Genomic DNA, 13,917 nt, shown 5'->3' with positions numbered 1-13,917 from the left:
TCCCCCCAGCTCGTTCTAATTCCAGACACCCGTGGCAGGCAGCTCGTACAGTAAAACTGTGTCCTCCAGGGTTCCGGTTCTGCCCAGAGAAGGCATCCCTGGCTTCCGTGAGCCAGCCCTCTGAGATTCCTTCTGTTTTTGCTCTTGCGCCCCAGCCCCGCATTCCTGGAGACCTTGTCTGGTTGTATCCTGTTGGCCTTTGACACTCAGGCATGGGTAGGCCTTTGACACTCAGGCATGGGTAGTCCCAGTGGCAGTGGCGGCACCCCCGGGGCACAGTCAGCAGGGCAGGGCTGAGCTCCCCACTGCCTGCAGCCTGCCAGTCATGCTGCCGTGGGTCTCGCCCCCTAGCTGCCTTCCCCTTTCGGAACATTGCGTCAGACACATGGCAGTCACGGGAAGTCTGGGGACAAAGCCCTGGTATGTGGGGGAAAGGGCACCTACTGGGGGTGCTGGGTGGCTGTCTGCCGTGCTCAGTGTTCTCCCAGATGCCCTGGCCGGGATTGCATGGGGCTATAGGTGCAGGTGCTACCCAACAGTGTGCAGCTGCCCATCGTGCCACTCTTTGCCCAAGATAGCCTGGTCTGTGGGTCCCCGTGCCCCCTGGCACATGGCCTCACGCCCCCTGTGAAGTTCATCTCTCACTTGCCACCTGCACACACCCCCGCATTTCCAAACACATCCCCTCGCTTCCCACTGAGGCACCCCAGAGCCTGCAGATCCTGCTTGTTATTGCTGCTGCTAGCAGGACTCTCAGTCCCCCGAGCCCGCCCCTGGGGGCCCCGTGTGCCCTCTTCTTCCTCCCAGCTCTGGTCTCATGTGATGCAGCAGTAGGCAGGACATCAGGAGGCTACAGCAGAGCATCCTGCTGGACTCCCCAAAATTGTGAGAAGGGGATGGGGGGGGGCCTGTTCAAGAATCTCTTGATTCTTCCTTAAGATTTTTTTTATCATTTATTTGACAACAGAGTTCCCTCTCACTGGTCCATTCCCCATATACCCACGATGGCAGGACTAGGCCCGAGCCGGAGCCAAGAGCTGGGAACGCCCTCCAGATCTCCCACGTGGGTGGCGGGCACCCAGGTGCCTGAGCTGTTGCCACTGTCCGCCAGGGTCTGCCCTGGCAGGAAGCGGTGGGAGTCAGGAGCCGCAGCTGGGAATCAGACCGGCCCTCTGCTGCGGCCGTCTCATCTGCTAGGCTGATTGTTCACTCCCTGAGAAGCTGCCAAGTTTGACCAGAGATGCCAGTTGACAGGCAGCTGCATGAGCTGCAGATAAGCCCACAGCAGGTGTGTGCCCACGGTGGCCATCAGCTTCCCCTCTTCCTCCGGACCATCCACTGGAGCTGGCCCAGCAGTCGCTGGTCTGCAGCAGCTTCCTGGGAGCACAGGGCTTCCTTCTTGCTGCCCGCCCTCCTTGCCACTTCCTGCCAGGTGCCTCCTGCCCCCCGACACCCAGGCATGGGCAGTGCCCATGCACTGCCCACAGTGAACACAGTCACAGCCCTGTGACCTCCACTGGGGTCAGCAGCTGGATGGGGAGCAAGCCTTCCCTTGCTGTCACCAATGTCACACACACACAGCCACACACACCTGTATCCTGAGGCTTGGCCTGCATGCGCACACACACACACACACAATCTGTGTGTGTATATATGTATATATACACACACGCATATATACACACATATATATACCTTGAACACTGAGCTATGAACGAGGGAACTTGGAAAGTGTTCCCGGTAAATGCACACTGTGGACAATTCATGCATGGATTGCAGGGAGTTTTGGGGGGGAGAAGAGCACCAAAAGTAGTTTCATATTTCAGTTCCATCCACCACAAGCGTTGAAAAGACCCTTGGGTGAGCCTGTCTTTTTCTGCCGTGTGCTGGGCTGGAGCTGTGGCCAGCTGCCGGAATTCAGGAAAAACAGCGGTCAGGATACGTGTGTGCCACCGGTCCTCCGTTGATATGGGTTCTGTGGCCATCGATGCAGTCAGCTGGAGATCAAAAAGAAACAAGGGGGTGCAGCGGTCGCTGCTGCTGTTTGTCACTCCAGCATCCCATATCAGGGTGCTGTGTCAAGTCCATGCTGCTGATCTTCCGATCCGGCTCCCTGCTAAGGTGCCTGGGAAGGCCACGGAGGATGGCTCCCATGGAGGGAGGAGACCCAGATGGAGTTCCTGGTTCCTGGTTTCTGCCTGGCCCAAGCCCTGGCTGTTGTGTTACTACTGTTTAAAAGAGTAGCAATGCAACATAGTGATGCACAAAGGCTACAGGGTAGCAGCTGTGCCCACAGCACCTGGTCCCCCGGAGGCACTGACCGCAGCAGGTGCGTGCACCGGAAGAGGATGCTTAGGGACGTGTCAACAGATAAGGAGTTTGCTACAAAATAATGTTGAAATCCATGCAGTTTTCTTTTCATAATGCAGATTTTTCACATCGTCTCCAAAAACTCCCTCTAAGCAAACACTGTCTGGAACCCTGAGGGGCGGGCTTTGTGATTCCCCATTTTTTTTTTTTAATCTGTGGCATTTTATTAGAAAAACAGAAACGTGTAGGGGCTTCATTCCTTCCATTGGCCTCCTGGGTCGGACTGCCAGGCGCTCCTGTCGGCCTGGGGAGAACAGAGAGCTTGGGGACCTCCATCCTAGAGGATGGCCAGGCAGACACTCACAGACCATCCTTTTTTTTTTTTTTCCAAGTGATTTATTTCTTTTATTTGGAAGACAGGGTTACAGAGAGTGAGATCTTCCATCTGCTTGCTCACTCCCCAAGTGGCCACAACGGCCAGAGCTGGGCCAGTCTGAAGCCAGGAGCCAGGGACTCTCACGTGGGTACAGGGTCCCAAGGACTTGGGTGATTCTCCACTGCTTTCCCAGGATACAAGCAGAGAACTGGAAGGGAAACGGAGCAGCTGGAGCTTGAACCAGGCACCCATATGGGATGTCAGCACCACAGGCAGAGGCCTAACCAGCTACACTACATTGTGGGGTTTGGGGGGTGGCATGTCTCTTTTGAACTGTCATGCTGTGAGTTAGTGATGCTTTCCCACTTATGTTCCATGCTTCTAGGGTATTTGTCCATTCCTTGGGTAGTTACTGAGCAGTGGCTCGTGGCCCTGCTGAGCTGGGGTCTGCAGGAGGAGGGGGAAGCGAGGGGCAGCAGAGGAGGTCAGGCCAAGGTGCCGTGTGGCTCCTGGGAAATGATCATGATCACGGGCCCTCAGAGGAGGCGGGTGCAGATCCCACAAGGCCCTCCCAGGTGGGCTCCCTGCCCGTGCCCCTCCTGCAGAGAGGGATATGATCTGGCCTTTGGTGACTTTACTGGATGCTCAGGGGTCAGAGCGGAGCTGTTGGAATGTGCTATGCTGTGTTGAGACCACGTGGGTGCTGCTTGGGGACCTCAGGGTGCAGGGGATACAGCCACAGTGTGTGGGGCTAGTGCGCTCACAGTGGGCGGGGCCTGTCAGCATCCTCCAAGTTTCCCTGACAGTTCAAGAGTTTGTGACCCTGACCTTGCACTCGGGGTGCTGTGGGAGGTGGAAAGGACAAGTGAGGGCAGGTGCTAGAGACAGAACAGACAAGAAGAAGGTGGCATGGCCTAGCGGCTAAAGTCCTCGCCTTGAAAGCCCCGGGATCCCATATGGGCGCCGGTTCTAATCCCAGCAGCTCCACCTCCCATCCAGCTCCCTGCTTGTGGCCTGGGAAGGCAGTTGAGGATGGCCCAATGCATTGGGACCCTGCACCCCCGTGGGAGACCCGGAAGAGGTTCCTGGTTCCCGGCATCAGATCGGCGCGCACCAGCCCGTTGCGGCTCACTTGGGGAGTGAATCATCGGACGGAAGATCTTCCTCTCTGTCTCTCCTCCTATGTGTATATCTGGCTGTAATAAAATGAATAAAATCTTTAAAAAAAAAAAAAAGAAGAAGGTGGCCGTGGTCAGCCTCCCAGGCTGCAGCATCCCTGGGAGGGGTGGACTGTGCCTTTGGGATGATCAGAAAAAGCTCCAGGACCTCCTTGCCTGATGCTTACCCGCTGCAGCACAGAGGGCTGCCTGCCGCTTGCTTGTGCGCGAGTTGGTGTAGTTGGCCAGTTCACAGCCGTCGGGGTCTGGCAGTGTCACTGAGCTGGCCACGTCCCAGCAGAGGCCTGACGGCAGGGAAGCAGACCCTGCAGGCAGCAGGGGAGAGTCCTGGTGAGGTGGCTCAGCAGCAGGAGCAAACAGGGCAGAGACAGGCAGCCCGTGAGGAGTGAGATGGGGAGAGTGCTAAGGGGCAGGAGGGGGTTGCAAGGCCAGCTCGAGGCAGACCTGGTAATCGGAGGAAGGGCTTCAGACTTTGCATCAAGTGTGCCTTGAAGCCATTGTGGGTTTCCATCAGGGAGGTTTGAGTTAGATTTTTCTTTTTTTTTTTTAATTTATTGGAAAGACAGATCAAATTTTATGGACAGGAGAGACAGATCTTCCATTCGCTAATTTACTCCCCAAATGGCAACAACAACTGCAGCTGAGCTATTCTGAAGCCAGGAGCCAGGTTCCAAGGCTTTGGGCCATCCTCCACTCCCAGCAGGGAGCTGGATGGGAAGTGGGATCCTAGTGTATGCAACGCAAGGATTTAGGCAGTGAGCCATAGCGCCAGGCCATTTTTTCTTTTCTAATGATTTATGTGTGTATTTGGAAATACAGAGTGTGAGAGAGAAAGGAACAAAGAAATCTTCCATCAGCCACAGTGGCTGGAGCTGGCTGGTGTGGAGCCAAGAGCTTCCGTCTTCACGTGGGTGCAGTGGTCAAAGCACTTGAGCCATCTTCCACTCCTCTCCCAGGTGCATTAGCTGGGAACTGGATGGGAAATAGAGCAGCTGGGACACGAACCTGCACCCGTACGGGATACCAGCACCACAGCCTGCAGCTTTACCGGCTGCTCCACCAAGAGTGTCAGCTAAAACACTGGGCTTCTAGGAGCAGAGGAGTATTGCCAAGCAGGGAAGCCTCCCGGGCCCTAGATCCAGTGTGTTTGTTGAGGGTCAGTTACCCAGCTTGGGCACCCCCTTGCCCCTGAGCTCATGCCCTGGGTCTCCTGTGCTGGTGACATCAGACAAAGCAACGTGATTGGTCGACCCTGGACCTTGGGCACAGGGGCATCCTTACTGCACAGGGCGCTCGGGGGACAGCTCAGAGGAGCTCAGTCCCTTGAGAGGCCTTGGTTTCTGCACTGTGTCGCCCGCTGTATTCCCTGGGCTGCCGTTGGATCCAGGGGGTGGGGGCATGGAGCGCAAGCAAGAACCTGCTGGCCACTGGTCAGTGCTTTGGGTGTCCCCTGTGCTCCCCACTGACGTCTGTCCCCCCTCTCTGCCTCTCTTGACAGCTTCATGATCAACATGGGGGACTCCCACGGGGACGCCAGTGCCACAATGCCCGAGGCGGTGGCCGAGGAAGCAGCGGCCTTCAGCATGACGGACGCCGTCCTGTTCTCCCTCATCGTGGGGCTGCTCACCTACTGGTTCCTCTTCCGTAAGAAAAAGGAGGAAGTCCCCGAGTTCACCAAGCTCCAGTCGACGTAAGTGGCGCTTGGGTGCGTTTGGGGTCTGACAACACCAGCTTCCCCCACCACAGGTCACCTGAGGCCTGGATCTCCTATGGGAGTGGGAGCCTCCAGATGCTCCTTCTAGGGGGCACAGCCACACCGGGTCAGTTTCCCTTCAGTCCCTTGGGGCACGTGCTCAGCACAGCCCAGCACAGCCTGGCAGAGCCCGCTCACCCCTGGGGTCTGAGCCTGGGCCAACATGCAGCCTATGGTACCCAAAGGCTCCATCCCAGCACCCCAAGCACACTGCGGGACTCGGGCCTCTCGGGGCGCTCAGGAGTCTGCCTAGGAGCACCAGCCCCCGCCGCCTGCGCTCTAGATTTCCCTTTCAGGAGTCCCAACGACAGACCATCTGCTGCCTTTGACCCTGTCTGTTTGAAATTGGCACCTATGAGCCTTGTGGAAGCTGCTTGGGACAGTGGCTGCCCTGAGGGCACAGGAGACTTTGCTCTACAGTTCTCCCCTCCCCAGCAGATTCCGTCCAGGCCCCATGGGAGCACGTGGGTGGAGGTGGGGTTGACGAGGCTGAGTTTGAAAGTCCCAGGGGCCTGTCAGGTCAGATGCTTGTGTGGCTCCTGTGCCACAGGCCGGCCCACAGAACAGACCCCCTCTTTGTAGTCTCATGGGGGGCTCTGGTTGGGTGGGGGGCTGGGGATGGGAGGAGGCAGTGGGGATTCGTGGGGGTTCAGTGGTGGCTGGGCCTGGCTGGGTGTGGGCAACAGGCGCAGCTGAGCTGGGAGTGGGGGTTCCCCAGGCTGGAGCTGGAAGATTCTCCTGAGATGGCCAGGAGGGAGAAGGCGGATGGGGCAAGGGAGTTGAGTGATTCTGACTCAGGTGTACTCAGTGGGGAGTGGGAGCCCCCTGACCAGTGGGGGCTGTTTGAGGGGTTCCAAGACAAACACTGGTTGCTGTGGCTCGAAGTGGGGAGGGCCTAGCTCTGGTCCTCAGGGTCACCCCAAGAAGGGAGGGACCAGGGGGTTCAGCAGTGTGTGCAGGGCACAGAGCGCACATTCTATGATGTCCACCACACGGAGGTGAGACCGGATCCGTCCAGTGCTACCCAGTCCCTCCCAGTCTACATAAGCTGCAGGTGCAGGACCAACACCCAGACTTGGACCTGGCCCTTCCTCACACCTCAGAGCCCCTGCTGTCCCCCCTCACTCTCCCCACCCACTGGCCACTGCTGCTCTCTCACAGAGAAATCCTGTGTGGGTCACCATGTCCCCTCTGGGTCCCTGCACTGTCAGGAGATAGGTCCATATGTGCCCGTGGCTCCCTCCCCAAATGGCCACAATGACTGGAGCTGAGCCCATCGGGAGCCAGGAGCCTCTTCAGGACTCTCACGCGGGTGCAGGGTCCCAAGGCTTTGGGCTGTCCTCGACTGCTTTGACCACAAGCAGGGAGCTGGATGGGAAGTGAAGCAGCCAGGACATGAACCCAGTGCCCAAATGGGATCCATATGTGCAAGATGAGGATTTAGCCTCATCTTGCTAGGTTCCTTTTCTTTTCTTTTCTTTTTTTTAAGATTTATTTTTTTCTTATTACAAAGTCAGATATACATACAGGAGGAGAGACAGAGAGGAAGATCTTCCGTCCAATGATTCACTCCCCAAGTGAGCGCAATGGCTGGTTTTGCGCCGATCCGAAGCCGGGAGCCAGGAACCTCTTCCAGGTCTCCCATGCGGGTGCAGGATCCCAAAGCTTTGGGCCATCCTCGACTGCTTTCCCAGGCCACAAGCAGGGAGCTGGATGGGAAGTGGAGCTGTCGGGATTAGAACCGGCGCCCATATGGAATCCCAGGGTGTTCAAGGCGAGGACTTTAGCCGCTAGGCCACATCGCCGGGCCCCTAATATTGTTTTCAAAGAAACTTTAATTAGAAGATTAGAAAGTCAGGCAATTAACCGTAAAAACCGCTTTGGGATCTGGCCTTGCCTGGCCCACTGCCTGAGGGAGCCGAGCAGCAGGCGGCCCTCCCCTCTGGCTGTGTGGGCTCAGGCTGCTGCACCTGTGTCACCCTAGCCACCACCACACACACCCCCAGCTCCACAGGGTGCCCGCTATCCCTGCATCCCTCCTGACGTCAGAGGACACTTGAACAAGAAACAGAAGTATTAGTGAGTGTTCCGTGCAGACAACGGGGGTGTGGGTGGGGGTGGGAGGCCTGGGAGAACAGGCACAGGGGCTGAGCACCTGCCAGCTGCGCTCCCCACTCAGCAGCATCCAATAGAGGATCTAAGCATGTTCCGCCCTGGGACGGGAAAGGATCAGGTACCAGGATGTCTGAGCGCAGACCCCTGAAACTTAGGCATCAGACGCTGGGTGGATGAGCCACACAGGGCAGGGGAGCCCTAAGGGAGGCTGTGGCGGGTTGCTGTCCTGTTCTGTGGACTGCCCTTGGCCCCTGGAGCCCGATCCCATCTCAGTGCAAAGCTGGGAGGCCTGATTGGAACGCTGCAGGCTGCGGGCTCCCAGCTGGCCGTGCCCCAGCTGGCCGTGGGAAGGGGCAGCCTCTTCACGGTGGAGCAGGGGGCTTGGGGCTGTGTTTGGCCCAGCAGTGTCTGAGGCCCCAGGGGAACGGATCTAATTGAATCTGAGGCCTGGCTCCCTGGAGAAGCCGTCTGGCACAGCTGGGCTCAGCCCGCACCACTTCCTTCCTTCCTTCCTTCCTTCCCCCAGTGACAGAAGGGGAGGGGCTGGGGAGAAGGGCTCCCATACAAACAGTTACCAAGGAGACCAAGTGGGGTGGGAGAGGTTTTCTGCTTCCCCAGTTGCACACTAAGGGGAGGAGGAGTGGTGTGCCTGGCCGCAGGGCCTCATGGGAGGCTCAGGCCCTCTTCTCGGTTGCTGCCTGCTGCAACTGCCAGATGTTGCAGAGTTCCCAGGCTCTCGGGCACAGGAAGAGCCCAAGAGGGTGTCTGTGGAGCCGGGCAGCCTGCCCTGCCACGCCAGCATGGACAGCGCCGGACTGCCCACCTGGGTGACCCGCCTGCTTCTTTAAGTCCTGAGTTGGAAGTGAGAAGCCATGGGGTGTGCGTACACATCTCCGCAGGATGAGCCGGCCCGGAGGTCAGTCCAGAGCGGCTCTCCAGGAGGCAGGGGACTGCTGACACCCTTGGTGGTGTGGGGTGGCAGGTCGGGGGCCGGGTGCCCATGGTGGCCTCCAGGAACAGATTCCTGAGGAGGGCTGCCACCCTGGGGCTGGAAGATGCTGCTAGGGGCTGGGGGCTGTATCCCCGTGGTCTGGATTTGCAAACCCCCCCCCTTTCCCAAGGAATGAGTTTGGGACTCTGAGAAGGGCCAGGTTCCAGGGTCGACCCAGATGGAAAGCTATCGGGTGGGAGAGAGCGCCAGCTCAGAGCAGCCAGAGGAGTGGTCCCCACAGCCCGGAGTCTCTGGCTGGGATGTGGGATTCAGGAGAACGTCCTAACAGGTCCCCTAGGCAGGATGGCTGAGACAGCAGGGACATGGTGGCTCCAGGTGGGCTAGAGGCACAGGACCACAGCCCCTGCCGACCTGGGCATGTCAGTGTCGGCTCCTCCTGTTCTCCAGGAGCTGAGGGGTGAAGGGAGCCTGGCTCCAGGCCAGGTGGGCGGTGGGGCAGGGTCTCTCACCTGCCTGGGCCCCTCAGACCCTCCCAGTGCTGCCCAAGGACCCAGGAGCCCATGCACCTGCTCCTGTTGGCATCCATGGTGTGTGTCGTGCCCGGGGTCCTGGTGTGTGTCCCCGCCAGGAAACTGTGACTGACCTAGCAGCTGCTTTGCCCTGTGCAGCCCCACATGCAGGGTGGGGCCTGTCAGGCTCAGGATCCACCACTGCAGCCACGCCAGTCCGTGCTGGGTCTCCTCCCCAGCACTGAGGTGCCCCGGGAGCCGGGTTCTGCCCTGTGTAAACAGAGCCGCCTCTGCCAGCCTCATGGTCACGGCACCAGCCATGCGGCCAGGCTATCCCACACTGCTTGGGGCTACTCGTTGTCCCTGCTGCCAGTGAGCCCCTGGGGGGAGCCAGGGCACCTGTCTTCCCCCGAGAGGAGGTGGGGACATCAGATGCTTGGGATGAGGGCAGGAAGGTAGCCAGTCCCGTCTCAGCTGTCCGTGCCAGCCTGGGGCTGCGCGCATGGCTCAGGACTGCCTCCTGTGGAGCCCGGGATCTGTGGGAAGGAACCAGGGTGCAGTGAGTGGGCAGAGGGGAAGGGCAGGTGTGGAAAAGTGTGTTAGGTGCAGAGGCGGGAGCCGGGGAGGCCAGGGCAGGTGTGACATGGCTTTGGCCCAGCCCAGCCTGCCTGTGGTCTCTGACCCAAGACTTTCACAGCCTGTGGAGCCAGTCCCTTCCACCCACCACACCCCCACAGCCTGAAACTCATCCCTTCTTACCACAAAACCACCACATGCTCCTCGTAGAGAAAAAAACACCGAGCGACTGGAAACAGAAGTTCGCTCCCCATGCCTCCAACCCAAAGAAGACCGCCAGGGACAGGGCTTGGGCTGCCGGCAGTCCGGTCCTAGCTGCAGCTTCGTGCTGACGCACCCCCTGGGAGGCAGCAACATGGCTCCTACTGCCCACACGGGGGGCCTGGATGGAGCTCCTGGCTCCCAGCGTGGCCCTGGCTGTGGTTGGCATCTGGGGAGCAAACCAGTCCATGGGAGACGTGTCTGTCCCTCAGGGACGCTCAGGACTTACACGGAGCATCTGCTGCCGCCCCCACTGCTTTGTCCATGTAGTGGGCAGGGGCTCACCTCCCTGGGGGCCGGTGCACCTGCCTGGCCTCCCCTCACCTGAATACTGAGAAGTAGGAACATAACATAGAAGCAGTCCGTCTGGCAGCAAAGGGAGCTGAAGTCGGCGCCAGTGCCGTGGTGTCCTCTGCGAGTGCCTGCTGCTCCAGCTCGACTGGGGTCATCAGGAGTGGGCAGGGATTTTCAGGGATCCTTGGCTTGTCCTGCCCGTGGTGCCCAAAGGCCTCACAAGCTTTGAGTGTGAGGGAAGATGTGTTTGCTACCCACATGGAGCGCAGGAAGCCCAGCTTTATGCTGGCCCAGGATGGGCCTTGTCCCCAGGGGAACCCAGTGGCTTGGTGTGTTGGTACCACCTGGGGCCTGTTCTGGTTCATGGTGAGCACAGGCAGCGGTGCGGTGAAACTCCTGGGCAGAGACGTCCAGAGCAAGGTGGGCGTCGGGGAAGGGCCTGAAACTTGGCTGCGTGGGGTCATCCCGGCCACTCTGGAATGCCAGGGGCTTGGGGGCCACCCAGGAGCCCTTAGACTTACGTTGTGGCTGTGGCCTGGTACATGAAGCTGCTGCGTCAGCTCATGCCCTTTCCCGGTATCAGCCACCAGCCAGAGCCTGCCTTGGGCTGGGCCCTCGCAGGTGTGTGGGAGTAAGCACGTGCTTGCTGAGAAGCAGTGACATCCTGAAGTTGGCTGCCTGTCAGCCAGGGGGGCTGTGCCCGTAAGTCCCCCTCCAGAGCTACTTTCCTGGGAGGGGGCCTCAGGAGGGCCTGCCCCTGCACCCTGCACATGGGAGCCCCGGTGAGCCCCCTCCTGGGCACCAAGGCCACTATCGCCAGGCCCCAGTTCGGTTTGGGGTCGCCCCGTTCCCTCCCAGCAGAGCCGAGGAGGAAGACCAAGGATTGGGCAGGGACCGGATAGCGGGCAGGGCTGGAGGTGTCCACAACATGATGGGGTGAGACTAAAGGAGGAGGGGCCCTGGGGGCATGAGCTTGGAAACGTGCAGGGTTCACAGGCCTTCAGCATCACTGGGGGGGTACTTGGCACCCTGGGCCTGAACCCAAGTCCTGCGGCTGGTGCAGCCACTGGGCACAGCCCAGGCCTCAGTTGCTGGCTCCCTCCTGACCATCCCCCCACCCAGGCTCATGGGCCCTGTTTTTCCAGGACGGCCTCCGTGAAGGAAAGCAGCTTCGTGGAGAAGATGAAGAAAACGGTGAGTTAGCCCCGGGCCTCTGCCTGGCCGGTGCCTGGTGGCGTGCAGGGCCCAGCCATTGTGCCCTGCTGCAGTTCCTGGCTGCTTCCACTTAATGTCTTTTGCAAGTAACAGTTTTATTGAGATCACTTACTGTGCAATTTGCCCATTTTCTTTTTAAAGATTTATTTATTTTTATTGCAAAGTCAGATGTACAGAGAGGAGGAGAGACAGACAGGAAGATCTTGCGTCCGATGATTCACTCCCCAAGCGACCACAATGATTGGTGCTGCGCCAATCCGAAGCTGGGAACCAGGAACCTCTTCCAGGTCTCCTACACGGGTAAAGGATCCCAAGGCTTTGGGCCGTCCTCGACTGCTTTCCCAGGCCACAAGCAGGGAGCTGAATGGGAAGTGGAACTGCTGGGATTAGAACCGGCGCCCATATGGGATCCCGGGGCGTTCAAGGCGAGGACTTTAGCCGCTAGGCCACGCCACCGGGCCTGCAATTTGCCCATTTTAAAATAAACACACCGGTTTAGTATTATCAGTTGTTGCAATGGTACAACCTGTTTTTCAGATTTATTTGAAAGGCTAAATTAGGGGCCCAGCCCAAGTCCTCACCTTGAACATACTGGGATTCCAGATACCGGTTCTAACCCCAGCAGTCCCACTTCCCATCTGGCTCCCTGCTTGAGGCCTAGGAAAGCATTCAATGACTTCCCCAAGGCCTTGGGACCCTGCACCCACATGGGAGACCCAGAAGGGGGTCCAGGATCCTGGCTGCCGATCAGCACAGCTCCAGTCACTGTAGCCCCCTTGGGAGTGAAATCAGTGGACGGCAGGTCTTCCTTTTTAGTGAAAATCTTAAAAAGGCCAAATTAGAATCTTCACTCACTGGTTCACTTCCCAAATGACAGGAGCTTCTTCTGGGTCTCCCCCATGAGTGCAGGGGCCCCAAGGCCTTGGATTAATCTTGGAAAAAGAAATCCCATGAGAAGACATTGTCTCCTCCCAGCCCCACATGACCACTCACCCTGCCTGGGTAGATTTGCAGTTCTAGGAATGTCACACCAACCGAAGCACATGGTGTGCGGCCTCTGGGCCTGGCCCCCTCCCCGGGCACTAGGCCTGTGACTGCCAGTTACCCGGCAGAGCCCAAGGCATACTCATTTCCCCCACTGCTGCTGGGACCAGCCTGCTGGGGGAGCGCCTGCCCCATGTCCCAGCTCCTCATGTCCCACTCGAGTATCTCACGTGGCTTCCAGCATGTTTTCTTCTGTGTGCTGCATGCTCTGAGCTGGTCTCGTGTCTGACCTGGCTGAGCCTTTTTTTTTAAAGATTTATTCATTTTATTACAGCCAGATATACACAGAGGAGGAGAGACAGAGAGGAAGATCTTCCGTCCGATGACTCACTCCCCAAGTGAGCTGCAATGGGCCGGTGTGCGCCGATCCAAAGCCGGGAACCAGGAACCTCCTCCAGGTCTCCCATGCGGGTGCAGGGTCCCAATGCATTGGGCCGTCCTCAACTGCTTTCCCAGGCCACAAGCAGGGAGCTGGATGGGAAGTGGGGCTGCCAGGACCAGAACCGGCGCCCACATGGGATCCCGGGGCGTCCAAGGCGAGGACTCTAGCTGCTAGGCCACGCCGCCGGGCCCAGCTGAGCCTTTTTTATCGCGAGGGTTACACGGGACACCTGGGGCAGCACCACGTGGGCACCCCTGACCCCCTATGTCTGGCTTTCCACAGGGTAGGAACATCATTGTCTTCTACGGCTCCCAGACGGGCACCGCAGAGGAGTTTGCCAACCGCCTGTCCAAGGATGCACACCGCTATGGGATGCGGGGCATGGCTGCTGACCCGGAGGAGTACGACCTGGTGAGTGCCCACCATGCAGGGCCAGGGAGGTTGGCAGGAAGGCCGGGGGGAGCTACGGGAAACAGCTCACCTGGGGGCTGCCTCCATCCCTGCAGGCTGACCTGAGCAGCCTGTCCGAGATAGACAATGCCCTGGTGGTCTTCTGCATGGCCACTTATGGTGAGGGGGACCCCACCGACAATGCACAGGACTTCTATGACTGGCTGCAGGAGGCCGACGTGGACCTGTCAGGCGTCAAGTATGCGGTGAGTCACTTGGGAGACCTGAGGGGGCTGCTAGGCCCTGAAGCCAGAGGTGGCCTGGGGTGTGTGGCTGGTGCAGGGGCTGCCCAGGGCCTGGGCCAGCTCTGCAGAAACACCCCTACGTCAGGTCCCACTGGGTAGGGCTCTGAGCCGCCCCTGCCCACACAGGTGTTTGGCCTTGGCAACAAGACCTATGAGCATTTCAATGCCATGGGCAAGTACGTGGACCAGCGGCTGGAGCAGCTCGGCGCCCAGCGCATCTTTGAGCTGGGCATGGGTGATGACGATGGCAAGTAAGT

General features: G+C 59.0%; 1 protein-coding gene across 1 annotated transcript in view; it reads left to right on the top strand.

Annotated features, from left to right (window-relative positions):
* LOC101518551 (NADPH--cytochrome P450 reductase) overlaps positions 1-13,917 on the top strand; it is a 35,449-nt gene that overhangs the window by 18,204 nt on the left and 3,328 nt on the right. The window contains exons 2-6 of the mRNA XM_058680825.1: positions 5,363-5,554; positions 11,470-11,518; positions 13,248-13,376; positions 13,472-13,621; positions 13,787-13,911. Coding sequence (XP_058536808.1) covers positions 5,367-5,554; positions 11,470-11,518; positions 13,248-13,376; positions 13,472-13,621; positions 13,787-13,911 — 641 coding nt within the window. The 5' untranslated portion in view covers positions 5,363-5,366. The remainder of the gene's footprint in view (positions 1-5,362; positions 5,555-11,469; positions 11,519-13,247; positions 13,377-13,471; positions 13,622-13,786; positions 13,912-13,917) is intronic.

This window comes from Ochotona princeps, chromosome 24 (assembly GCF_030435755.1).
Source record: "Ochotona princeps isolate mOchPri1 chromosome 24, mOchPri1.hap1, whole genome shotgun sequence".
Taxonomy (NCBI): Eukaryota; Metazoa; Chordata; class Mammalia; order Lagomorpha; family Ochotonidae; genus Ochotona; species Ochotona princeps.
This window is presented reverse-complemented; position numbering and strand designations above follow the sequence as displayed.